The sequence below is a fragment of the Harmonia axyridis genome, chromosome 3 (assembly GCF_914767665.1).
Source record: "Harmonia axyridis chromosome 3, icHarAxyr1.1, whole genome shotgun sequence".
NCBI lineage: Eukaryota > Metazoa > Arthropoda > Insecta > Coleoptera > Coccinellidae > Harmonia > Harmonia axyridis.
The window spans coordinates 17,414,219-17,441,925 of NC_059503.1; the positions used below are offsets into that span (position 1 = coordinate 17,414,219).

At 34.7% G+C, this 27,707-nt stretch overlaps 1 protein-coding gene across 19 annotated transcripts in view; it reads right to left on the bottom strand.

The window, feature by feature from the left end:
- The window catches only part of LOC123677109, a 117,645-nt gene that overhangs the window by 79,987 nt on the left and 9,951 nt on the right, over window positions 1-27,707 (bottom strand). For 16 of the 19 annotated variants that reach the window (XM_045613596.1, XM_045613597.1, XM_045613600.1 and 13 more), the window contains exons 2-5: window positions 25,833-26,117; window positions 7,044-7,195; window positions 3,626-3,699; window positions 1,328-1,435 (exon numbers count right to left, since the gene is read on the bottom strand). In XM_045613596.1, coding sequence (XP_045469552.1) covers window positions 1,328-1,435; window positions 3,626-3,699; window positions 7,044-7,195; window positions 25,833-25,928 — 430 coding nt within the window. In that variant the 5' untranslated portion in view covers window positions 25,929-26,117. Of the gene's footprint in view, window positions 1-1,327; window positions 1,436-3,625; window positions 3,700-7,043; window positions 7,196-9,453; window positions 9,607-17,271; window positions 17,558-25,832; window positions 26,118-27,707 lie in introns of those variants that run through there. The other 3 variants (XM_045613601.1, XM_045613598.1, XM_045613608.1) reach the window with 3 other exon arrangements.

The following is a 27,707-nucleotide window of genomic DNA, read 5'->3' on the forward strand; positions in this document are numbered from 1 at the left end:
TAGCTCATAGTACATACATAATTCCTAGCCAATCCAACCAAACACACAGTAAAACCTTCATGACCGTGAGTCTCTTCAAATCTGCATTTCTGCTTAGCTGTTTGAAAAAATAAGTATCCTCATTGATGAACCTGACAGTAGGACAAAATGACAGAACTTCAATCAAACGGGATGAATATCTTCGATGAGCATTGGGCTTGAATTCTTGCACTATTTGAAATTCATAAGTTCATAAGGAAATCCTATTTTAGAATCTTCAGGGTTGTCCTTTCTTGTATGATACAAATCATAATGGTAATAATGGCTTTACATTGTGGTATTTCTTGAAATTTAATTTCTCATTCGGGTTCAGTAGGTTATGCCATTTAATTATGGAAAGACTACGTTCAGAAATTGTTAAATGTGGGTGCCCATTTTTAAATAATGAGGGAAATTTGAAAATAATTCATAGGCGACATTATTCAGAGTATCTACTATCTATTCGTCATATTGTGAATAAATTGGAAAGTGAATTTTCTTTACTTGATATAAGATTACCAGTACCAACTACAGAGCCGTACTTGGTACCATTTTCATAATACGAAGGATAGTCGATTAACTGAATAGTATGGTCCATAAATTTTTCTAAAATTTCTCTTGGTATTCACAAATGAGCACTGATTTAGATAAAACAATTTTAAAAATTTTTAAACGTTGTTGAAACGTTATTAATCGCCTACTGAACAACAATAAGATAACCAATTCAAAAAAATACACATTGTTACCATCTCAAATTGTATAATTTCCATCGATTATTATTATCTATAACACATGTGCCAGGTTCAATTGCTGAAATCAATCATAAAAAAAACATTTGGATTATCCTGAACAACTTCAATATTGTTCGCACTTCACTTATATATTTTGTGAGCACATCTTTCACTATCTTCACATTACACATTGTTTATTTACCGGCATGGGAACCATAACCTGAATGTAATACGCAACTAGTTGGCTCTTTAGAGCTTTACTTTTAATGAAAGCATTCAATGATTTCGATAAGGAAGGATTCTTCTTGAAAATTATTTGCAAAAAAAAATTTTTTCTGATATCTTCCCATAAATCTGTATCTTCGAATATCACAGATTAGAAATTCAGAAAACCAAAAATTGATGGTGGAAAGCAATTGCGATATTTGCAGCGAACTAAGTACATGAAATAAGCTCCTAACCTTGAGGGCTTCCTATTTTATCCAAAAAATCATTCATCCACTTCTCGCCTTCAATAATATGAAAGCTATGCTAAATTGAATATTCCAAATGCAAGCTTTAGGGATTTTTCTACTTACTCTCGATAGATGACTGCTTCCTCAAATATTGATCAGGATCAGCGTATTCGTTCTCGTCGTTGAAAGTGGTCTTAGTCGAATTCCTCGCGTACAGAGAGCTGCTGGTACCTTGAGAAAAAATCACGTGTATGAATTCCCGCAACACTTTCTTGATATAAAGAAAGTATCGCAAAAATTGATGGAAGGAGCAACTAACATTACGTTCGGTAAACAAAAGATATCTGATTAGATAATTCGATGCGAGTTTCGTCATAAATGATTAATATGAGGAAGTCGAACTATTAGGATTACCCATGATTTGGTCAATGAGTTAAATAGTGGAACAATATCTTAATTGATTGGGAGCTAATAAACCAATTACGGTTCTGAAATAGGGCTGGGAATTCCAAATAGGGAAACTAGGAATTAATGTTCGGGAACATCTTGGACATATTTCTACAAAGTGTAAAGGGTTCGTTAGGACGAGGGTTGACAATCACTTAATAATGCGGTCTCAAACAAACTGTATCAAAATGAATAGTTTTCAAACCTACTACTCCCGAACATCTACTATCTAAAGTTATCATAAAATCACAAAAATGGGTGATCTATAGAATCCAAAATAATAACTGGTTTATAGAAACTAATACCCTGAATCACGGTGAATCAAAGTTCCAGTAATTTGGAAAAGATGACAAACAAAATGAAAAATCGAAGAAAATTTTGCATGCACACTGGATTCTGGAATTAGTCAAAATCCGTTTCTTTTCTTCATTTCATAAAAGTTAGAAAAACAACTTTTCAAAGAGAAGATGAAGAATTCAAAAGTAACCGTAAGCAGTTAATAAAAAATTGAAAATTAAGAGTCAAGTTGGAGAATGGAGAATTTCAAGTGACATAAACTACTATTGCCTTAAAATACAAAAATTAGATAAAATAACTGATTTGGCATCAAGAGCTTTTGCGAACTGCGCCTTTTGCGTAAAAAATATGAGATCAACATGTCGGATCTTCATGGCGAGTATCTTTCAAAGGGTACTTTCAGTGTTCAGAGATTTCAAAAATTATTTATCATTAAAAATGTCTAATCCTCGGAGGTCTAATCCATTTTTATATATAAAAAAGGATCTATAGAATACGTTTACGTTTTGAAAAATCATTTATCATTAAAATTATAGAAAACTCAAGCAGAATATAGAATAGATGTCTAATCTATATTTATATATAAAAGAGGTTCTATGGTATTATCCATATTCTGGGTATAAAAATATTTTCGATATTTCCATCGTTCGGAAAAAATAAGGTTATCCTTTTTCCTACGACGAACGAACAATGATAGAGTATAATTTGACACTTCGAAGGATGTATTTTGGGTTGCGGGCATATAGATTCTAATAATTCTCTATCAACAGATACGACCAAGTTGAGATAATGCAAGTCAATGGAAAATAACAATTTAAAGCTTTATGTAAAATCTCATGTTGAAGGCAGCATCACAGTTATAGAAAATTCGAGAAAAATTTAGGAAACACAATACCCCATAATCAGTACCGTGAATAGAGATTCGATCGAGTTGAGATTTAGAGTTTCTGTATAGAATAATGATTCCGAGTTTCGTGCAAAACTTTGTGTAACTAGCATTATCAGAATCAGAAATTTAAGCAATGTATTGAAAAAATTACTGTTAGAATGAGTCCGACCTTGTTGAGTCTAAAATAATAAGTTTAAGCTTTATGTAAAATTTTGTGCAAACAGTGTTATCAAAATTGTGAAAAATTGAGGAAACCCCTAACGTGAAGTCTGGAGATTTCGGGCGCTCGTCATTCATGTGCCAATTGCGCCTTTGGAGACCGCAGAACTGTATATAGGTATATGCAGTCTCTAAGGGAGCAATTGGCTCATGAATGAACGAGCGCTCAAAAATTTCTGACAGTGCTCTCTCAATTTTTTATTGTACAGCACCACCTACGAAGAAAAGGAAAGTACCAGAATCCGAGAATCTCCAATTTTAAACAAAATCGAATCAATAAACACACGATTATGTTTGGACCTCTCTTGTAAAGCGAATGACAACATTATAAGCTAAAATCTCACAACATCGAAAAGTTCATAGTCCAAATGGAGGAAGCCAATTCTAGAGGACGCATGAAATCCCCAATAGAACTCGAAAATGTCCTTATGCCGGCATCTCACTAATACGCTTCAGATTTCATGGACCAGAACTTTCAGCGGAAACTTCCCTATTTTACGATGGTATTCAGATGGAAGAAATAAAATTTCCACTAGGACGTAAGGGCACTTGGCTACATTTCTACTTACTCTTCAGAGTTTCCGAATGGGTCTCGTGTACGGTGGGTCTATTCCGCTTCCGTTGTCTCGGCGATCCAGAATTTCTGCAACAAAAAAATAAAATAGTTCAAATTAGCCGATTCGGTAAATCTCTGGCGTCATTGCCAGCCCCCGATTCGTTAGGCTGGATCTACACTGGACTTGATTTACTCGGTCAGATCCTTTCACCTCTGGTTAGACTTAGAGTGTCTCTAGAGTGGTTTCATTTTGCTCGGAACTTTCTACGTTCTCATGTCGGCAGATATCGGTGATCTGAATTCGTCAGAATAGAAAATCGGTATCAATGTAAGCACTCCCATTTGAATCTTTTTAACTTTTTTAAATTATCAAATCGGATCAGATCCAATGTAGGGGCAGCCTTAATAGTATATTCAATACCAAGAGTTGTAAGAAGCATATTACGAACGACTAGAAAAAGTTACGCAAAAACAGCGAAGCAGTGAGCGTGAGGTCACATATCATCGATTCTAAGATGGTATTGTGCCAAAGAAAACTTAATGAAATAGGCAAGAATAATAAAGTCTCTTAAGTCTGGGTTCCCAGCCACTGTGGAATTAAAGAGAATGAAGAGGCCAACACATTTGCCAGAAAAGGAGCACAAACTCCTTTCATCGGTCTGGAACCTTTCACCTTTCTGTGTCATAGGCAATTGTACCTACAAGAAAGAGTTTCAGGAAAAGGAAAAAACCGAAACAGAAATACTCTGGCAGAATCTTCCTGGTTTGGACCATTCCAAAAAGTTTCTTCAAACTTTGACACTGCGAGATCCAAGAAGTACCTAGATCTTAGCAAGAATATACTACACCTCCTCACTGGATTCCTCATAAGGGCATTGTCGCATTAGGAAACACCTCAAGAGAATGGTTTCCAGCAGAACATGATTAGTGCAAATTCGGTGGGGAGGAGGTAGAAACTCCGGATCACCTGGTGACGCCTCGCCATCACTAGCCAACGCAAAATCTGCTTTGGACAAGAAATTTGTAGAAGTGAGGAAAAAGCCTCTCTGAAGCCATCCCAGATACCGGAGTTCATCAGAACTCTGGAACTGGAAGGCGAGCTGTAGATCACATTATGGAGAGAATAGCTCTGATGGAGGACACAATAGACCATTAGATGAAATGGAACCTACTTAATTGAATTCAATCTTCCTAGGGATCTGGATATCCTCGTTTTGAGACCATATACCCCAATACCAGTGCCTTTCTCTGATTTTGATCCATCGGTATACCATATGAAGGACTTTTTGTCCAAGCGACGAAGTTCATTGCTCTGAGACGGTCATCAATGACTGTTTCAAATGGTAGGTACTTCGAAATCGAAGAAAGTTGGAATCACGACCAAGGGTTTCGCCAATAGGTTTGAATCTAAGTGATTCAATAACCGCATATCTTCAACCCTGTTTCCCAGACGGGGATTCCCTTTGCAGGACCCATTTCAAATAAGAAAGTAATAGTCTGCTCCCTTGAAAATATGCAAATTTTATGCACAAAGTTATGATTAGTTTTCCATAAACGTCTAATAGGCCCTCGCGATGAATCACCCCCTACATTATGTCATAAGACGTTTTCGTCAAGTTTAGAGCTGAATAAATAAAAATACCTCTTCGTGAAGACCAAGCTCATTCATCTTCTATTTGACCACCCTAGTCTCCATTCCTTCCATTGAACTATTCGTCATGCGCAGTTAGCTCTAACTTAATGCACGTTAACGAGCAAGCGACGGAAGGAGACGAACCGAACCGAACGAAGCCGTACACGTGTGAAACGGGTCTTAGGAGACGAACTTATCCGGCCGATGATAACTGACCGATCCGAGAGCGAAGTGAATTCACATCGAACTTTATTGTAATGCCATGTCAGTCACGGCCCCAGGATTTCCGCATGGAGGGCTCCAAGTGCCGGAATGGAAAAGGGCGAGGCGCGCTGTGTGGGCTGGCAATCTAATGTAGGTAATTGGTGTATGTGGAATAGAGAAATCCTCTAGGAAACTTGGCCAACTCCGTTTCTCCCCCTTTCCCCTAAGGGAACGTGAGATTTAATGATGCCGTGTTCTTTTGGGGAGGCTTTATTCTCTGCGGGAAGGCGAGGAAACGATTGGCTTGGAAAAGGCTGTCAGATTTATCGAAAGGGTTGAGTGAAGGTATCAAAACGTTGGATTTATCAACGTTTGGAAATGTTTGATAATGATTAAGTTCACTGACGAACCATTAAAGTCTTGTTCGGCTTCCAAAGGGGTGAGAACTCTGTTATAGGGTCGATTAAGGGTTGTAAATAGGTGCGTTTAATCTTTCTGGATGGTTGAGTAAACACTTTCCTTATGGGGAAGCGACTAGACAAAGCAATATTTTGAAAATTGGTACTTGGTTTGAGCTCGACTTGAAATGAAATCAAGTTCAAGTCAAGCAGTGGATTTTCAATGTTACTTAATAAATAAATACTTGACTCAATATTTAAAACTACTACTTGACTTGAACTTCAGTTGATTTCAAGTCAAGCTACTTGGCTTGAGTTTGATTTGAAATCAACTCAAGTTCAAGTCAAGTAGTAGTTTTTCAATGTTAGTCAAGCACTTAATAAAAAAATACTAGAGTTGACATCGAAAAACTACTACTTGACTTGAACTTGAGTTGATTTCAAGTCAAGCACAAGCCAAATAGCTCGAATATCAAGTTAAAGCGTGAATCCATACTTCCAATCAAAATGGTAGACAGATTTATGGAAGAGGAATTTGAATTGACAATATTCTTGAATGAAGCGATTGGTTTGGCCCTCAGAGTAATTTTCATAGATAGATAGAGCATACGTCATTTTCAATAGGCGAATATTGCCCTCAACATGAACTATCAAATTGGACATAAGGAAGAAAATGAAAACACATATCAGTGATACGATATTTCACATTTGAGAAAAAGTCACGTAGTGCCGAGACAACCTGTATGATATATAACTAAATTGAACATCTCTATAGCAGGGATAAAAATCTGTCATATATATACCTTCAAGTTATTTCAGTTGGATTGAATTTGACATATCTATAATAATTTTGTCGACCTTTATTCCTATCCTTGACAGATGACTAGGGGAGTATGCAAAATATTGTTTTCATAACAGCTTGATATTGAAACAAGAAGACAGGAAGATATATATGAAGATTTATGGAGGACCAATCTGATGAAGAGTTTTATTCAGACTTCCCTATGTTTCTGTGAATGTGTCTTAAATTGGTGAATGCGCCAACAACTTGATCGGTTTTGAAATGAATGGCGTTAGTTGGAGAATTTTTTTAACATGGTACTTTAATCTGAGATTTTTTGCAGTTTATTTCTTGCACTCATCATGATACTATAACGATATTCGATATTTTTTTGTAATTTTGCAAGATAACTTACAAGGTGAGTTCCAATCTGAGGGGGTCCCCAGAGTTTTTGATGAGACTATGGGCATCAGAATATGCTAAATTTTTTGTTGGTTGTCCATTAATTGATGCGATAATTTCTCCTTCTCGTATACCTCTCAGAGCTGCCTTTCCATTTGAGTTCACCTATAACAAATAAAACAATTATGAACATTGTGTGTTGCCTAAGAACTAATGATATCGAAACCATTCAATTTTTCACATGTTTCGTTTACTATGATCCTATTCTATCGGATTAGCAAAAATTAACATGAATATATTTAATATTTGACAGTAAAACTCTCTTTCCGGGTTTGTTATTATAGATATATAGATAGATTTATATTAAGAATAATAATCTCATCTCTTTTGGATTGCATCATAAAAACCATGGAAAATTCAAGCAGAATATCAAAAAAATCTACAATTTCAGTAACAACAGATCCGAGAAATATTGGGTATTTATTTTCCAAAATTTTTCTTGGATTGTCATGGATCTTGAAATTGTTTTTATATAGGAACACTTGAAATCTCCACTCCGTCGATTTTGCGGTCACAGAAATATTGTATTTTATTTCTGAATTTTTCTTGTTTCTTGTTACATGATTAACATGAATTAAGATTGTGCAAGAGGCTTGAAATTGACATTCTACTTCCACTTGCAAGTTTTCATCTTGATGGAATTAACAAGATTGGCAGATTATTGCCATATAAAGTAGATTCACCAAAATTTTTTTTGGAGGACTGTTGAGTGGAAAAAAAATTTCACTAAATAAAAAAATAATGAATGCTTGGTTTAAAATTTTTAATGAGAACCTTTTGAATCCTTCGAGGACAAGGAATTTAAACCCCGATGTGGAAATTTCTAAGTTTTAAAATGAATAGAATTCATATTTAAAATGATAAAATAATTCGTAAGTTTGCCTTACGCCATCGAGATCTTTTCTCGGAAACTACGTATAGAGATATTCGCAGGAAATTTGGCACCAAAATCAGTTGTATACCGCATTAATTCTCCTAAGTCAATATTATAATGTATGAATTTTTATTACAAGAATCAAATTTCGAGAATTTCAAATTAACAGAAATTGACAACAAATAATTTTGAAATTTCGAACGGGTAATACCATGATTGTACTGAATAGGTACAACACTTTCTACCCTAAGGTTAGTTTCGAAGATATAAATTTTCTAATATTACAGAGCCAATAGCATCAACATCAACCTTATTTTCCCATAGCTCTCTTATAATTTAGTAGTGGGTTACTGCCAGTATTTTCGCTGTCTTAGGTCTGACTCCAAAGAAGTTGAATGCTCATTTTTTATTTCAGAAGAATGAAACATCTTTGGATTTGGAAAATTCGCCGATATAAAAGTAAATTATATAAACCACAGTGTAAAACTTGAAGTGTTTTTACTTTCAAGTTAACATTCACAAGATGAGTAGACGCCCATTTCAATTTTCATTGAATGTCATTATTGGAAATTGAATGACGCAGGCTTTTTTTCATGTGAGAACGCAAAAAATATTTAGTTACGTTAGAATCACAACACAGAAACGTTTCTAGCGGTGGCGCTCAAAATAGGGAAAAGATCTTTACGAACTTCTACGAAACTTTTGATATTCCGAAATCAATGATAAATTTATTGATATTCTTGATACACGAATTCACCAATCACCATCTGCCGGGTTATCATCGGTTTCCGGGAGTGCTGGCATAAAATTCTTTTCAGGCAATTCAGATTAATTCTAAGGTGGCTTCCAGTAACATCGTATAAAAAAATTAATAGTTATTTATGCAACAAGTGCAAAAAGTGAATGTTTATTGCACTTTTTTACTTGTTGTAAAATTGTCCGACGAGGCCGATAGGCCGAGTTAGACAACACGTCGAGTGCAATAAACAATTTTTGCACGAGTTGCATACTACATTTTTTCTACGTTCATGCAAAAATCAAAAAATGATTTATTGAGGTGCGGCACTAGGTGTAGGATAATGAAAAGCGCAACTTAAATACTTTATTATTAATATCGATTTGCATTGAAACAGGAACTAATACGTTACTAACAATTTAACTCAATGTTGAAAGTGAATGAACAATTGGTGCAATTTTCAATATGAATATTTCGTAGTGAAGTACTTTTTAAATCCACTTCTTGATTTGTTACTGCTGTAAACGTACTATAGTACTTGGTAACTGTACATCGTTATTTCCTTCAGGCTGAAATATTTGTTTGTCATGATGACAGCAAGTTGAAGTAGAATGACAGATGAGTGCAATAAAAACTTTATTGCACTAGTGCAATAAAGAACTTCATTTTCCAGTAAATATAGTTCAATAAAGTTTTGCTTTTTGCATGAATGTAGAAAAAATATTAAAACCGAAATTCGTATCAATAACTTACATTACTGTAGGGGTATGAAATTCTGGCAACCGCAAAAACTGCGAAACAGACGATCTGCGAAAAGAGAATCCACATTTTTCCACGACCACGGTTCGCGAATCATTAACAAGCCAACTGCGTTTTCACCTCATTATTTAAGCTCATTATCCCGGAATCGCAAGTGAATCAGTTCGGATTAATGCCTTTATCCGTGTTTTGTTTTCGCGGCATTCATAGACTTCACAATATGTTCAGACCGACAAATTAGCAGCGCCAGAAATTCCACAGTTCCGTCTCAGATAAAGCGCTCGAATATCTCGACAAGCAGATAGGGTAGGTAGTCTATCCGATAGCGAAAAATACTGCTAATTCTACACAATGGTTAATTATTTTCTCCTATCCCGTATTATCTCGAATCACCGAGAGAAATCTGGTCTGAAATTTGGATGAGCGCGGGGTTTTGGAATGGATGTTAGTTTTGCTGAGTTTCGAAGAGATATTCAAAATAATAAGTGTGCAGAGTTCGAGGTGGAAGAAATTGTATTTTTGTTTGTCGATTTCCGATTTTATGATCACTTTTATTTTATATTTGGGAATGAGAAGTATAGTTCACTTATTATTTCATTTATTATAATATTGGCTGCTGTATTATACAGTGTTAGAACTATTTAAATGAGCACAACAGGGATATCGAAAACCGTTAGAGATACAGGGTGGTTTGAATTATAAAAAAATTGCGTTATTCAAGGATTATTGTGTTGGTGTTAACAGATCCAAAATATCTTCAATGGTTCCCGAGATATTTCGAAAAAACTGAAAATCGATATTTTCGTTTTTTCTGTATAACTCGTTTGTTTCTGGAAATAACTTCACGAAATTCGGTTTGTAGTCATTATCCAATTTAGAGATTCTAATGGTGTCGTCAGATTTTTTCTGTTTTCCATAATTACAGAGAAGCGATAGTCAATTTTTATTTTTTATGGATGTCATATTGGTTTTCCTTATTAGGCGATAAAGAAAAAAATTACGAATCCAATAATATATCACACTCTACAAAAATATCGAGTCTAGGTATGCAAATTTGAAGAGTTGTTATGTGAAATCATCACTTGACTATGGCGTCTCTGAAACAATGGAAAACAGAAAAATCTGAGGACACCATAAGTATAATAATAATAATGGCTATGAACCAAATTTCGTCACGTTATCTCCAAAAATGAATGAGTTATACAGAAAAAAGAAAAACTCGATTTTCAGTTTTTTCGAGATATCTCGGGAACCATTGAAGATATTTTGGATCTATTAACACCAACACATTAATTCCTAAACTTTTTACTACTTTTTTGTAGTTTAAGCCACCCTGTATTTCTAACGGTTTGCGATATCCTTGTAGTGGCCCTCTAAATAGTTCTAACCCTGTATTTGGCAATTAAAAGTATAGTTCACTTATTATTTTATTTATTATAATATTGGCTGCTGTGCTATATTATATACTTTGGCAAAATATCGTTAGCCTACAAGCTAACGCCTCTTCGACTAATGTGCGAATAAACTATATTAATTTATTATTATATTTGTAGGGAAAGTTGCTACTGAGTCTACCAGAAGTAGTGATCAACTTTGAGATGAAAAATATTTGCGTTCTTCGATTTCAAAATTCCACTCTCTTAAAATGCATACTGAACAACTTTGGTTTCGTGACTATCTGTCCGTCTCTCTGTCTATCGGTCTGTGTGTCCGCATATCCTTTTAACAGCCTTTACTTCTGAAATTCTTACTCGATTAAAATTAAATTCGATATAGGTATTCAGTTTGGGCCGTAGTTTAGGCTATACAAAATTCAATTTTTCTAAATGGAGTGTTCTGATTGAGTATGCGTAAACTAGAATTCCGATATTTCCATTTTTATTTAGATACTTCCATTTTCATTTTCCGTTCACTTTTTTCATACTGGATATTTGGATTCGGTTTTAATTGGTTTAATGAAAATTTCAGCTTTTGAGATATATGCTATACTTTTTCATGCTCATATATGGAATAACCTTGATATCAATATTTTCACGTCCTATTATACTTAATCGGATTTCGATGAAATTTGGTATTCGCGATTTTGAAATTGTCGAAATATTTCATCAAACTATTTCTAGGACATAAAAGGCAATCCCGATCGATAAATGGTAAAACACCTGAAGTTTTGGCGTAAATTCTACCGCGTATTCAACTCCATCATTATTTTAATGAGAAATATACTCTTTAAGCAAAACAATGGATTAATTAGTGTTATTGAGACTCTGCTTCATCGAAATGAATGGTTAAACAAAAAGGTATTGAAATGTTAGAGGAACATTGAAGTACCGTTTTCCTCTTAAAGATGACCATGTTCACGAATAAAGTCGAATTGAAAAGAAAAGTATTTCTACTGATTTGACCTAAGACTTAAAGAGTGAAGTGTACCTAATAATGGCATGATGAATAACAAAAAAATTAGGAATTGATTAAATTGTTAGACCTAACTCTGATAAAGGCAATGAACGAATTAATTACTCTTACAACATAATAAACGAAATCACAGATCAACTCCTAATCCTAGTTGTTTCGTATTCATGAATGAAATGGTATTGTTCTATGTTTCTCAGAACTGACCATAAATATAATAAATTCTATAGTTGTATATATCCATTTCATGATAACTCGAGTGCTACCTTCTTATTAACATTATGAATATTAAATCAAGAAACTACAGAACCCACGTGACAGAACTGACAAATACAGTGCTTGTGTCTATCAAACTTTTTTAATTTCATCAGTTTCATCTACTTTGAGCCAATTGGAGACCACATAACGGCATGCACTCGGTTGATTTCCAAGGACGCAATTGGCACCATTGTTGAATAGAGAAAATTTTCTCCGGAGGAAAGGACAACATCTAGGGGGGTAGTCAAAAATTCTGTTTTGATTTTGAGAGATAGTATTGGGGGGTATTACCCACCACAAATATATTTTCTTATTTTGCGCCACCAAAAATGGAAACCGAATATTCTTTGAAGAATGCAAGGGATCAATTTTTAAATGTAAATACACGTTTTGGACGTTGCAGGTTCAAACATGTGAAATCGGATACAATGTCAGTTTCGAATCGGAATTTCGAATCCTGGCAGAATTATTCGAATACCATTTCTGTCGATAGCAGTACATTCCACAAGGTCCTCGATTCACATCATAGTGGAACCGGTGCTAAAGCCACTCGAAAATGTATAACAACGTTAATACACATACAAAGCATACTCCTTGTGTTTTCCGGGGAACAAAATTTTAACGAGGCTAATACATCTAGCCACTCAACTTGTTAAAAAGAAAGGATACAAGTGCACAAAAAAGTTCAAATCCTGTAGCTCAACATTCATCATTAGATTTGATCTCGGATTTGATTGTTGTTGTCGATTGCCAGGTGCAACACCAAATATAAAGAAAATGGGGAAGCACTGATATGAAGCTAGGAGATTTTGAGCACTTCATCAATAAGGTGCCGGTTGCGACCTTGCAGACCACATAGTGTATATATGTACAGTTCTGTTATCGCCAAGGGTGTTATTCGCGAATGAGTGAACTAGCACTGAAAAGTTCCTGACATCACTTCAATGTTTTCCTAGTTTTTTTATATACTGATTTCATTTTCTATTGTTCTAATGACGCAATCAACATGAATCTGAAATTACGGAAATATTGAGTATTTTTGTGATATTATGTGTGTGATGTAATCAGCTTGAAATGTCACGCGAAGTTTGGAGATTGATATTTAACATCAACGCCAAAAATTCCCACTCTGTCGATTTTGTGGTCATGGAAATACATATTGGGTAATTTTTTAGATATTGCTCTAGAATTTTTTATGGATCTGATTAGGCGATCAAGGAGAAATTTCGCGCGAAGCTTGAAATTGTCACTTCATATCAAAATGCAAATTTTCATATTGACCGAATATGCAGATTTGTAACTAACAGGGAAAACTACCATGATGAATTTCGAGGTGCTCAGTAGAATCGCAGACATTGTGAGGAATGATATACACTGTGTCCGTAAAGTATGGAACAAATTCATTTTTAGCTGAACAGACCATTTTGAGAAATAAACCTGAAACACGTCGATTTTTTTATTTTAATTTACCTTATTCTAAAATAATAACCTAATATACAGGGTGAATTACTTTCGAGTATTGACGTCACCATCATTTTTTTTAAATGGAACACATCCATTTTGTCTCAATTTTCCGATTACTCTATAGCTGAGCCGATTCCAAACATGGATCACATGTTGATTCCAATGGCTACAGGGTGGACAAACATAATAAATTAAATCTAAGCGATAATTGAAACATTCACGAATACGAAATATATTGTAGTACTAAACTGTCATTGAACACCAATAAATTACTAAACAAATAATAACAATTCACAAAAAATAGACGACTATGTATTTTTTAAATTGATAAGACATAATTTTTTTCATATTCTGTCTGCAAGACAACAAGTACCAAAAATGTTTGGAAACAGCTCATTTTTATTAATATAAAAATGTAACAAACTACAGGGTGTTACATTAAAACCAATTGCCGCTAGACAATAAGTATTTTTGATAATATTGTTTATTTAACTAATAAAGAATGAAACGCGTTACTTTATGAGCACACACAAAACTATTGTATTTTTGTCCACCCTGTACCAATTGAAATCAACATGTGATACATTTTTGGAATCAGCTCAGCTAGAGTAATCGAAAAATTGAGACAAAATGGGGGTGTTCCATTAAAGAAAAAAATTACGGTGACGTCATTACTTGAAAGTAATTCACCCTGTATATTAGATTATTATTTTAAAATACGGTAAATTAAAATAAAAATCGACGTGTTTCAGAATTATTTCTCAAAATGGTCTGTTTAGCTAAAATTGAATATGTTCCATACTTTACGGACACAGTTTATAGAGCGATTTGTTCGCAAAGATGCTCAAAAAGGATTTCTGATATGAGCCTATTCAATAAAATTCAATGAAAACACAATATCAATTTTGAAATGTGAATATAACCTACACCCTTACGTTCAAACACGTGGAATCTGATGCGATGCCAGTTTCGAATTGTATTCTGGAATCCCCGCTGAATTATTCGAGGGATACCATTTGGGCTGTTCCGATAGCAACACGTTCCATAAGGCCCTCGATTTACGTCATACTGGCGCCAAAGCCACTCCAAAATGTATAACAACGTTAATAAATACTGTATAATCCCTGTATTCTGCCGGCGAACAAAATTTCAACATGGTAGTTACAAACTTTAGTCTTCAAAGCTGAAACACCTAGCCACTAAACTTGTTGAAATGAAGTGAGTACGAAAGGATGCACAAGAATTCGAAATAATCTCGGGTTCGAACCCTGCAGCTTAATATTGATCATTATATTTGTTTTAATGAATTTTTGACCTCTCGTACTTTTGGAGGCCTCATACCAACAAGGTGTAAGTGAGCGAGTGCAACAATTTCAGGAGGGGATTATGCATAAAAAATAATGACTTTATGTTAGAACTTTTGTCCGTAAATGCTTCCTTTTCCGAGATACGGTCTGTTAAAGTTTTTCCGAGGGTTTTTCTCAAAAACAGACTCTTTATTCATTGCTCTGAAATCGGTCGAGATATGCGAACGAAATTTTTTCGACATTATGTTCATCATTGGCGCGCATATGGGTAATGATTTCAGAATTTTTTAGAAAAAAATGGTACGCCACTGAGATATTTCAAACAAACAAACTTTTTGAATTCTTCGTGACAAAAATTTCTCCTGCCTTTTTTCATGAAAAAAATTAAATTACTCAACGCGTATTTTGCAATTCTTTGATACATTATCTAGTAGGGACGTTGTCAGAAATTGAAATTCAAAAATGATTTTCAGTTTGAAATATCTCAATGGAGTAATAAATGTTCACTTTCTAATAAAAAGTCTGATTACGAAGCATTTTTGAACAAAAGTTATATAGCAAAACTGTCATTATTTTTCATGCAGAACCACTCCCTGAAGTTTGTCATACTTAATCACCAACACCCTGTATATCTATACAGTTATGTGGTCTCCAAGTGCGCAATGGGGGTACCAATTCCTTTTCATCGATTTAAGATTGATATACCGGGTTGTTCACAAGTCTGAAAACGGTGAATTTAATTCACGCCACAGGTGGAAAATCGTTATTCTGAATTCTGATACTGGGGTCTTTAGTATTTTCGCCCCAGGAATTGAATGGGCCCATCAGATTTTGGACCCAAAAGGGCTTTATACAAGATATGAGGCCCAACTTTGAAATTTCAAATGCAAACCCATCTTTTTTATTGCAGATTCGGATTCAGCGGGAAATTTCACATCCGAATTGGTTGGAACCAAAATTTCTTCGCCCTTTTTTGGGCCAAATGCAGCGTTTTTTGTTCAAAAATCTGGGGGCATTCAGATCAGAATGCGAAAAATCATATTCTGATGCTGAGGTCCTTAGTAATTTTTCTCGTTGAATCGATTGAACTCATCAGGTTTTGGGTGCAAAAGGGCCTTATACGAGATAAAAGGCCCAACTTCGAAATCTGCTATGAAAAAAAAGGGTTTGCATTTGAAAGGCCCTTTTGCACCCAAAATCTGATGGGAACTCAGTATCAGAATATGAATTTTTGCATCCTGAAATGGATGAAAAAATTTTGGTTTCGACCAATTCGGATGTAAAATCTTCCACTGAATCCAAATTTTGCAATGAAAAAGATTGGTTTGCATTTGAAATTTCAAAGTCGGACCTCATATCTCGTATAAGGCACTTTTGGGCCTAAAATCTGATGGGCCTATTCGATTCCTCGGGTGAAATTACTAAAGACCCCAGTATCAGAATTCCGATTTCACATTTGTGCGCGAAATAAATTCACCGTTTCCAAACTTTTGGAACCACCCGGTATACAATGACACATTCAACATAGGTGTTTTCCACTTTTGCTTTATAGTAATTTTTATAACTATATTCATTCTATGGGAACATCAATATATTGATGTTTTGCATTTTGAGAATCAAATATTGAGAGGGGCTTATACCACGTGACTTTCTCATGATCTGCCAAAGTTCAACTACTCCTGTCTCCTCAGCTTTTTTGAGATCTCATCACTTTTCAGGTTGATTGAAGCAATCTCAAACTTTCCGCTGATTCAGCATCTTTTCTACCACAAGCAAGTATTCAAAATACGTTTTGACGTCTTTATTTTCAATTGTAGAAAGGAAAAAAAATTCAGCATCCGACAAGACTTCTAGTATAATCATGTTATGTGAAAATTCATTGAAAAATAAATGTTTGTTCGGAAAGTTATATCATGCATATATTTATTTAAAAAATCATCTAATTCTTTTTTTCTCCATTCCAATAAAATTTATAAAAGAGGACTTTCCACAATGACGAACTTTTTGAAATTAATAATAGTAAAAACCTCATATAAATCGATGGTCTTCAGCGTAAAATAAAGCGTACTAATTTTTGAACTGATCGCTGAAACGGTATAGATACCTCTTAAATAAATATCAGAAAAAGATCTCTGATTTCTAAATTATTCAAAGTCAATGTTGAAATGTGAACACGCGTTTTAGACACTTCAGGTTGAATTGAAACAAGCTAAATCGCATACGAATCCGATATCGAATACCCAGCTGAATTATTCGAGGGTAGAGGTATGCCGTTTCGACTGTTCCGATGGCAACACGTTCCACAAGGACCTCGATCCAACGTCATACCGGAGCCAAAAGCCACTCGAAAATGTATAACAACGTTAATACATACCGCATAATCCCTGTGTTTTGCCGGCGAACAAAATTTCAACATTGTAGTTCAACAAACTTCAGTCTTTAACGCTAAAACACCTAGCCGCTCAACTTGTAAACAAGCACTGACAACAACAAGAGGGTGCACAAGAATACAGAATAACCCGACTAATTAACATTCACAAGACTACACAGCCACTTCTTGCCTATACAAAGTTATTATTTTCACGTGAACCGATGTTGGCGAAGGAATTTTTTGTACGATTAAGCCCTTTCCTGTCTGCCCATTTCATTTCGGAATGATATTTTGTCGTCGACTGAAACCTTTTAGTGTTTACAGTGTTCTGGGTAATATTATACGTCCACCATACGCCCTTCGAGGGTATTGGGTTTCACGAAGCGGCATATACGTTCCGAAGGAAATGGAAAAAATTAACGCGAATGAACGGGGAATTCATGTAGCAATTCCGCTTCGCCATTACGTTGCTTGTTAATTGACTAATTGGATTTTTCTTTGGTGGTTGGGGCGGTAATTGTTACAAAAATAATCCTCGATCAATGGGAATAACATTTGGCGAGATACGAAATTTTTTTAATTTTCGATCATTTCGACATTGGTGAAAAATCAATCGTATACTAAAAATCTTCAATTCAATTGAATGAACAACTGTGAATAGCCGAGAGAAGCGAAAACAGTGACTTTATGAAAGAATAAATTTCTTGGACTCATACTTCAATATTTAAACATTTCGAAAACCCGATGTTTTTCTTATGAAATATTTTCTTTTGCCTTTTCGATCAAACGCACCGTTTTCGAAAGAAACGGGTTGGAAAACTTCTCATTGAAGAAATGTATATGAAGTAGAAAAAAGTCCTTATGAAATTTACCTTTGGATCCCTCCAGTTGAATATTATTGAAAATTCCATAGTGTTTTCTGTATTAGCTAGCACTTTCAAGTAATATTCTGAATAGCATAAATTTTGCTACGTTAGTTCCGGAGAAATCAACTGAAATAGGTTTTGAGGGGAGCATATTTGGAGGGCTCTGTAGCAAACATATTTAAAAAAAATAATTCAAAGTGAACCCAATATTTTTGATGGAATAGGTACTATTGTGGATTATTGACCAATAATTTTGGGACAATGATGCGGAGTTTTGTGGAATATATTCAATTCAAAATTAATTTCAAATGGATCAGGAGTGTTCGTTCATTCATGCCCATTTGTGCCCTTGTATACCACATAACTGTATAACTATATATGTGGTTTCAGTGCAATTTCCTGAATACTATACTGGTTTCGGGGGAGGATCGATTATGGTATGGGGTGGAATATCTTTGACTGCTCGCACAGACCTAGTGGTCGTTGATAATGGAGCTATGAATGCTGACAGGTATATAAGGAACATTCTTGAAGAGCATGTAGTGCCATTTGCCCCATACATTGGTCAAAATTTCATTTTTATGGACGATAATGCCAGACCCCATCGTGCGCGCATTGTTCAGGAGTACCTTGAAGAGGTTGAAGTCTCTCGAATGGAATGGCCAGCAAGAAGTCCAGATCTCAATCTGATTGAACAGGTTTGGGACAACCTCAATAGAAGGCTGAGAAGTTCAGAAAACCATCCAGCTACTCTTAATGACTTAGGAATCCAACTCAGAGAAATCTGGGAATGATTTAATCAGAACATTTTAAGATCACTCATTTTGAGTATGAACCGTCGTTGCCGAGCTGTAATTAACGCAAGGGGTGCAAATACTAAGTATTAAATCACTTATCAGCATTCCAGTATTTTGAAAATTGTTTATTTCTCTTCTTTCACATAAGATTCGGTGAAATCCTGAATTTTTCTTCCATTTTATGTGTCTTGTTTCGTTAACTTTCAGTAAAATTGAGATTTTCAGAATGTGCGTTAATTTTTTTGCGCAGTGTATTTCAGATTCATTTGACTTCTGGTTTCACCGGAAATGGTACCAACTTTCATTTTTTACATGTAACATTTTATTCATAATTAGACTCATTGAATTTTGCATTACTTTGACGTTTCAATAGCATATTTTCTCCAGAAAATTTTTTTGAAATTTAAAAAAATTTAAAATTTTTTCAAATAGGGCTTCATTAAATGTTAATAACTTTAAGACATTTTAATGCAAATTTCTGATTTTCTAACTTCTATCAGATACTAATGCGTCTCCTCCGTTAATTCGTTCATTTCGTTTTCAATGTAAAATTCAGTTATGGCAAAAACGTCAAAACTATTTTCTTCAAACAATTTTTTATTATTCACGTGGAATATACACCAAAAAATAGTATATAAGTTTAAGATATACTACTGCTCTTAAATTCTTATTTTCTAAGATATTGAGCAAACTCTGATCGCTCGATCAGAACCTCAGAGTAATAAACATTGATAAAGGGGGCGTAGTCATTTCAGTAAGCAAATTTTGTCCTCAACATGAACTATCAAATTTGACATGAAGCGCGCGGAAATGAAAACATATCAGTGATACGATATTTCATTCAATTCGCGAGTTTCTCCACAAAGAAAGCACTTCTTATGTCCCATAGTAAATCAACGTTTCATTTTGAGTTAATACTCAAAATATATTGAAATAAATGCCTCAGTATATCAGAAATTCAGAAAACAAACTTCAAGCCCGCCAAACGACGTGAAACAACATGACACTAGAAGAGCAAAATTTGCCAAACCTTGGATTTCAGCAGGTAGATACAGGAAAAAAAATATTCTGCTTATTATAAATTCAACAATTAGGAAAAATATCGGATTCTAAATATTCAAGTTTGCATATTTAATCGGGAATCATTGGAAATACATTCATAACGATATAAAATTGTGAATTTGAAAATACATATATCACAATCCGACATAGTAACCTAACCATGTAGGGGACATGTAAAAATCGCGTATACTCCCTCTATCTATGTTTATTACTCTATGATCAGAACCATAGCTAATTCAAGAAAAATATCGAATAAAAATTACCCAATATTTCCGGATAGTTGTAACGGAGTTAAGATGTTGATATATGATTATATCATCAGAACCATAGGAAATCCTGTGTTCGGGAAACGAGCGCTCAATAAGAAATTTTTCTTTGCTCCTACCTCAACTTCACAACGAACTCACTTCCAAAGAAATCCTATTTAGCCATAACAACACATTAACTTATAATTCTAAGACATTTTCTCAACGAAAAGTCCATCCAGGAATCGCATATAACATTAGTCTGAACTACAGACGGACATTCGTTACCACGATGTCATGTAATAACTAGAAAGGACTTAGGCCTTTCGTGAAAATAACGCGTATAAACATTTCACGAGGGCGTAGGATATCCATGGGGCGCGTCTAACGAGGAGAGGATCAACTCAGCAATAGGATAGAGTTACATGATGTAGTGATACATTGTGGAAACTTGAGATGGATCAGGATCAGAGTGAAGATTACTGAGGAATAAGAGGAATGTTCTCGCTTGGGGGACATATATCACACACAAAATTATTTTTTTCTGAAATCGTTCAAGTATGCCTACTTTCTTGAAAAAAATTCACAACAAAAGAGTTTCCCCGATTGTTTTCGGCAAAAATTTATCCCTACTCGTTTTTTATATAGGTGCAGCAGGTATCGTAGGTGGATTCACGATTAAAACAAACTCATATACAGAGTTTATTGAATACTAGCTGTCCGCCACGGCATCACCCGTTCTGTCAGGCAACCCAAAATACATCCTTCGAAATGTCAAATTATACTCTATGATTTTTTGCACGGTCGCGGTCGGAGGAAAAAAGAATTTTTTTTTATATACGGCTTTTACGAAAATAGAGGGAATATACGCAATTTTTACATGTAAGATTACGTTGCCGGTTGTGATATATTTTCAAATCCACAATTTCACTATATCATTATGAATGTATATTATATTGAATGAAATCTATTTATTTGAGTGATTCTCAATTGAATATGCAAATTTGAATATTTGGAATCCGATATTTTTTCTAATTGTCGAATGTATAGTATGTAGAATATTCATTTTTTTCTGTATCTACCTGCTGAAATCCAAGGTTTGACAAATATTGCTCTCCTAGTGTCATCCGTTGTTTCACGTCTTTTGACGCGCTTGTATAAGGTGTTTTTTTTCGAGGTATATAAATTTGAGTTGGCATTACTGTTCGAAATAGCGACCGATTTAACAGCTGTCGAGTGCTTTATTCTCAGTTTGGTTTGGCAATTCATCATGAATAGACTCACGCCTCAACAACGCTTACAAATTGTGCAATTTTATTGCGAAAATAATGGTTCTGTGCGGAATACGAATCGCATACTACGTCCATTAGCGATGAAGCGCACTTCTGGTTGAATGGCTACTTCAACAAACAAAACTGCTACATTTGGAGTGAAGCTTATCGTCAAGTGTATGTCGAAACACCGTTACATCCAGAAAAACTGATTGTTTGGTGCACTTTATGGGCTAGTGGAATCATTGGTCCGTACTTCTTCAAAAACGATGATGGCCAGAACGTTACAGTCAATGGTGATCGGTATAGAGCCATGATTACTAACTTTTTCATTCCTGAATTGAACAACCATGATGTCCAGGAGGCCAGGAGCTGTGGTTCCAACAAGACGGCGCAACATTTCACACAGCTCGTGCCACAATCGATTTATTGAAAGACACGTTTTGTGACCGCCTAATTTCACGTTTTGGACCTGTGAATTGGCCTCCAAGATCTTGTGGTTTAAAACCGCTAGATTACTTTCTGTGGGGCTATGTAAAGTCATTGGTCTATACGGATAAGCCACAAACCTTTGACCATTTGGAAGACAACATTCGCCGTGTTCTTGCCGATATACGGCCACAAATGTTGGAATAAGTAATCGAAAATTGGACGTCCAGATTGGACTACATCCGAGCCAGTCGTGGCCGTCATATGCCAGGAATCATATTCAAAATGTAATGCCACAAGATTATCTTGCGGATAAATAAAATTCATGTCAATCGAATACTGCATCGTTGTTTTATTGCAATTTAAAGTTCTATAGCTCTAAAAAAACACCCTTTAGTATGTATTCTGACTTTCTGATATATTTTGGTATTCATATCAATATATTTAGAGTTGATATATAGAAATATCGTATCACTGATCACTGTCAAATTTGATAGTCCATATTGGGGACAAAATTTGCATTGAAAATGACATATGCTTCCTCTATACATGTTTATTACACTGAGATGTCCATATAGAGAATAAAAAGAGAAAACTGTCAAATAGCTAATTGTATCCTAAAGATAGATATAAATATAGATCCTATAGAATCATCCGAAAGTGCGTTGTCCAGTTGATGTATACCGATTGATTCGAACCATTTTCTGAAAACACTTGGACTTATTACATTATAGACGGCTTGTTCGAGACAATGAGCATCATTTAAACTGAGTAACGGTCATTTATATATCAATTAACAAGAAGGACTGACAGGCGGTATACTTGAAATGAATTGAGTGCTGTTTTAATAAAATGGAATTCTGAAGACGGTCATGAAGTTGACATAATGGGTTTATACAATGCAGAAACACATATGCAGATTAATTTATTTTGTGACCATTCATATCATTATATTGAATGAAAATGAAATATATTAGTGTTTGAATAGTAAGTGAATTTTCCAGTTATCTCATCAAATTATACCCACTGAGTATTCAAGAAAACAATGGGGTAGTTTTATCGAGCTATTGTGAAGATATATTTCAGATAAAGTAACTTTAATGAAACAAATGTGTAACGGTTCAATTTTATAATGAAAAATTTTCGTTCTTTCTTTTATATGTATATTTGTAATTATGAAATTTGCAGTATTCAATCTGGAATTATGGATCATATGAATGTAGTTTTCTTCATTTGCTCAACAGGCAATTGTAACCACTATCCAGGCCACAAAATAAATTTACATTCACTTAAAACCAGGATTTTCAATTCCATTTGGTTATAGAGAGACGAAAATTGCCTATTTTAATTATTGATTTCTCAAATGAAATTTAATCGGAAATAATTTGATTCCAAAAGATTAGATAATTCATGGATATAAATTGAATTCAGTATAGAAACAAGAATCGTATTTGAGTAAGTTGATAAATTCTCAATAAATAAGTGTTTGCATGTCTAATCGTAATTGTAACACTTCTTTCCTGATCATTGAATCACATTTCTATATTATCTGGGTAAACAATCTGTTTGTAATAAGCCAATCAAATACAATATACTTATGTTACTATTTTACTCATTCTGTATGAATGAAATCAACTATTACACCAATTAACGAACAATCAAAAATATTACTTACTATAAACCGTAAGCAATGGTGATTATCTATGTTGAATATTTGATGGTTATCAAGATCATGTTCTCTAAATTTTGTAACTGAAGTATCAGTTGATATGAGGTGGTGAATATTTAACATAACCTCATAGAGTTTGGCTATTGCTCCGCCCTTCTTCGGCGTGATGGGTAAAGTTGTTCTATGATTAGTCTCTATGAGTGTTCAGGTGGGAAGCTGTCTTAACGAACATAATTATGATGACACCTACTATACCGGCTCATAAGACCGTGCTGAACTAATTTGCCACAGAGAATTCAAGTGTGGAAACTTGCTCGATTGATAATATCAATAATATCATATTGCAATAATCCCAGATGAGTTTAGTGTGCTAGACAAATCAGAATGCAGGAGTTCTAATGGAAGGAATAATCTGATAAGTAGGTTTATGAAGTTTTATGCTTTTTGATATTTCAGAATTGATATTTGGTTATTGATTTTTTCAGTCATTAGTCATGACTATTGGATAGTTGATCACAATTGAGACAAATGGATATATGACTTTATGACCTAGACCTGTTTTATGGTGAGTATCGTTGGATATTTGAGGAATACATAATTCATTCTGCTCGTCATTATATTTCAGTTATAACTATTGATTTTGAATTCAGTTCAGTTCAGTTTTCTTCCTTTAGTGACTAAGTTCAGAATTTTGAAATTTTTCATTGAGAGGAAATAATACCTTGGTATTGTCTAAGCAGTGAATTCTGTGAGTTCTTTTCTGATAAAATCTGCTTGATATTTTTTGAATCTCGTCCAGTCTGACCTGTAATGCTATTGCAATACGCAGAGGAAAACATATTTTGTACATTTGAGGGTATACCATTTCATGGAGATTATCCTTAGGGTACCCTAGGGATAATCTGTTCCTAGGTTTGAATTCTATTTATGAATAAAATTTTCAGGGATTAATTTTTCAATTCGGTCACCCAAATATGTTAATGAAATAGAACTTAGGGCTTTTATTTGTCTTACTTTCAATAGTGACGATTTTATGATTTGATATTTCTGATTTCTTCCTTTTTGCGCTTGATATAAGGAATTGGTGGTAAAATATATGCTCCCCTAACAAAAATTGATATCAATTTTTGAGTAATCATGTACCTATTTTATTGTGAATTCTTGGAAATGAAAAAAGGAAGAAAGATTGTCGATTAAAAGTCGGTATTCTCAAATAAGAGATCTAGATTTTCCTTCGTAGCTGTTATTTCAAAATAATAATTCAGGAGTCTAAAAACAAAAATTCTCATTTTCATCACACCATAGTCTACATGCTGCTTATAGTGGGTTTCATAAAACTTTTATTGACCGATCAACTCCTTGATTGTAGTTTGAAATCTATGGAAGTGGCAAAAATGAACTAAAATAGAGAGAGCATATGTCATTTTCAGTAAGCAAATTTTGTTCCCAACATGAACTATCAAATTTGACATGAAGCGCGCGGATATGAAAACATATCAGTGATACGAGATTGCACTCAATTCGCGAGTTTCTCAAAAATACCAAAAATAACGCACTTCTAATGTCTCACAGTGAATCAACATTTCATATTAACTCGAAATATATTGAAATAAATACCTAAATATATCAGAAATTCAGAAAACAAACTTAAAGCGCATCAAACGACGTGAAACAACCGATGACACTAGGAGAGCAAGAGTTGCCAAACCTTGGATTTCAGCAGATAGATACAGAAAATTATAAATATTCTGACCATTAGGAAAAATATCAGATTCCAAATATTCAAATTTGCATATTTACTCGGAAATCACTCAAATAAATATATTTCATTCAATAGAATATACGTTCATAACGATATAGTAAAATTGTGGATTTGAAAATATATCACAATCCGAAAACGTAACCTAACCATGTAGGGGACATGTAAAAATTGCGTATACTCCCCCTTTCTATGTTTATTGTTTATTACTCTATGGATCGAGCAAATCACCACGATCAATGTTTTATGAAACTCACCGTAAATATCGAATCTCTCTGATCGAGAACCATTATAAATGACATATCGAAAACATGTATGGTAATCGCGAAAAACCTCAATCCGATGACTTAGGTAGAACCGAAACAAAATGAATCACCGTCACCAAAATAGACCGAATCTCAAGCTCGAACAATAAAGCGAAGCTATGAAAGCATACCCTTAATTAGCAGCAAACAAATCGACTCACCCTGGAAATCCTCAATGGCGACTTAGTGTCAACACCACCATGTATACGAAACCCCCAAGGCGAGCCGCCTTCCAAGACAACTTCTCTGGTTGTCATAGCGGGCCTTGGACATAAAATTGGACGACAGCCAACGCGATTAGGATGCAGAAAATACGGATCGCGCCGTTCCTAATTCGAAACAGATACCATCGATCAAAAAAGACATTTCGCAGACAATAGAAACTCCAACTGTTCCGATCTGGACTGTTTCTGGCGGTTCAAGTTGGCGGTGTCATTTCCAAGGACCTGAAACAAGAATGGTTTTGGTAACATTTATAGATGATATGATGTTCAATAAAACATAGGGACAAAAACAAGGGAATCTTCCGCAAAGGAAGAGACTGTAGCATTAGATATGTTTGAGTAGGTAATGAAAAACTCTCTCTGTATGTCTTTGATTTGAATTATTAGCAGATTATGATTTGAGTGCTTCGAAATAATAACATTGGCGATTTATTCCATATTTTGTGAAGAAATCACAAACTTCCGCATTTTCAATAATATATAATAACGATTATAATATAAAAACGATAAAATTATAATCTATCAAATGCAGTATTCACTCTATTTTCTTTGTTGCGATTCCTTACATGTCCGAAAGATTTGATATTATTATCAATTTTCACTGAATCAGGGACGTTGCGACTCTGTTAGCCTTCCGGGAACTGCGACCAATTTGATATTTCACCTATTCATACATACCCAGGGAATACTTCAAAAAATGGAGATTTTAAGTGAATACATCGAAAAGAGTTGCAATCTACTCCAGAGAAACAACAGTAGAAAGAGAAAGCAGGAAATAAAAAATAAAACAAAAATAAAACAAAACAGAAATTCAGACGATAGAATGGAAAAAGGAAGCAAAATATCTGGGAGTAGATCAAGATGAAAGAATGAACTTTAACAAACAGATAGAAGAAAACAGAAAAAAAGGCAAGGCAATTGCGCGGGAAACTGAACCCGCTGCTCAATCCAAAATGTAAACTTTCCTTAGAAAAGAAAGATGATGAACACAGTGCTAATTCCAAACATTACGTATGCAGGAGTAACCTAGTATAAAACGAAAGACAATAATAAAGATCAGTTGCAAAGTTCAATAAATACAGTAATCAGAACAGCTGTTGGCGTCCCATGGTATATAAGCAACCAACAAATGAGAGAAGAATTAAAAATTGAAACTATTGAGGAAATAGTTAACAAACAAAGAAAGAAGACAATAGAGACGCCGAAGGAACATGAGAATATGGAATTAAGAAAGATACTGCAAATCGAAATGATAGATATGAAAAAATACCTCTATCAAAGAACCAAATTGAAAAAAAAGTGACATGCAATAGGGAGAAAAGTCTTCCAATAAGACAACAGTAGGAAATTTGGTAAATGAAAGTAGACGCTTTGGGAATAAAATTCAAGTCCCTATACAAAAAGAAAACCTGAGAGAACATACTAGGGAGGCCGTCGATAAGGCTAACGAAACCGACGACATCCTTAGGAGCCTTGAGTATCCAGAACTGATGACTTTTCCATGTGAGTGGTTCTTTTTCTTAGGCCAGTCAGTTCCGCACATTTGCACACTATGTGTTCGGCTGTTTCTACTTCCTTTCCACAAAACCTGCAGATCTCATCTGCTGGCTGTCAGCAGTCCTACCATAACCCGAAGCTCAGCTCGTTGTAGCTTCAGGAGCTTCCTGGTATAGGTCCGTGAAATCACCACAAATTTTTTGCCTGAGCAATACCCGGAGTGTGTCTCCAGAGGGTTTTTTATAGTTCAACTCCCATTGTTGGACCTCTGCCTTCTATTGGTCTTTTCCAAGCCCACAGAAGGACTCGCGACCA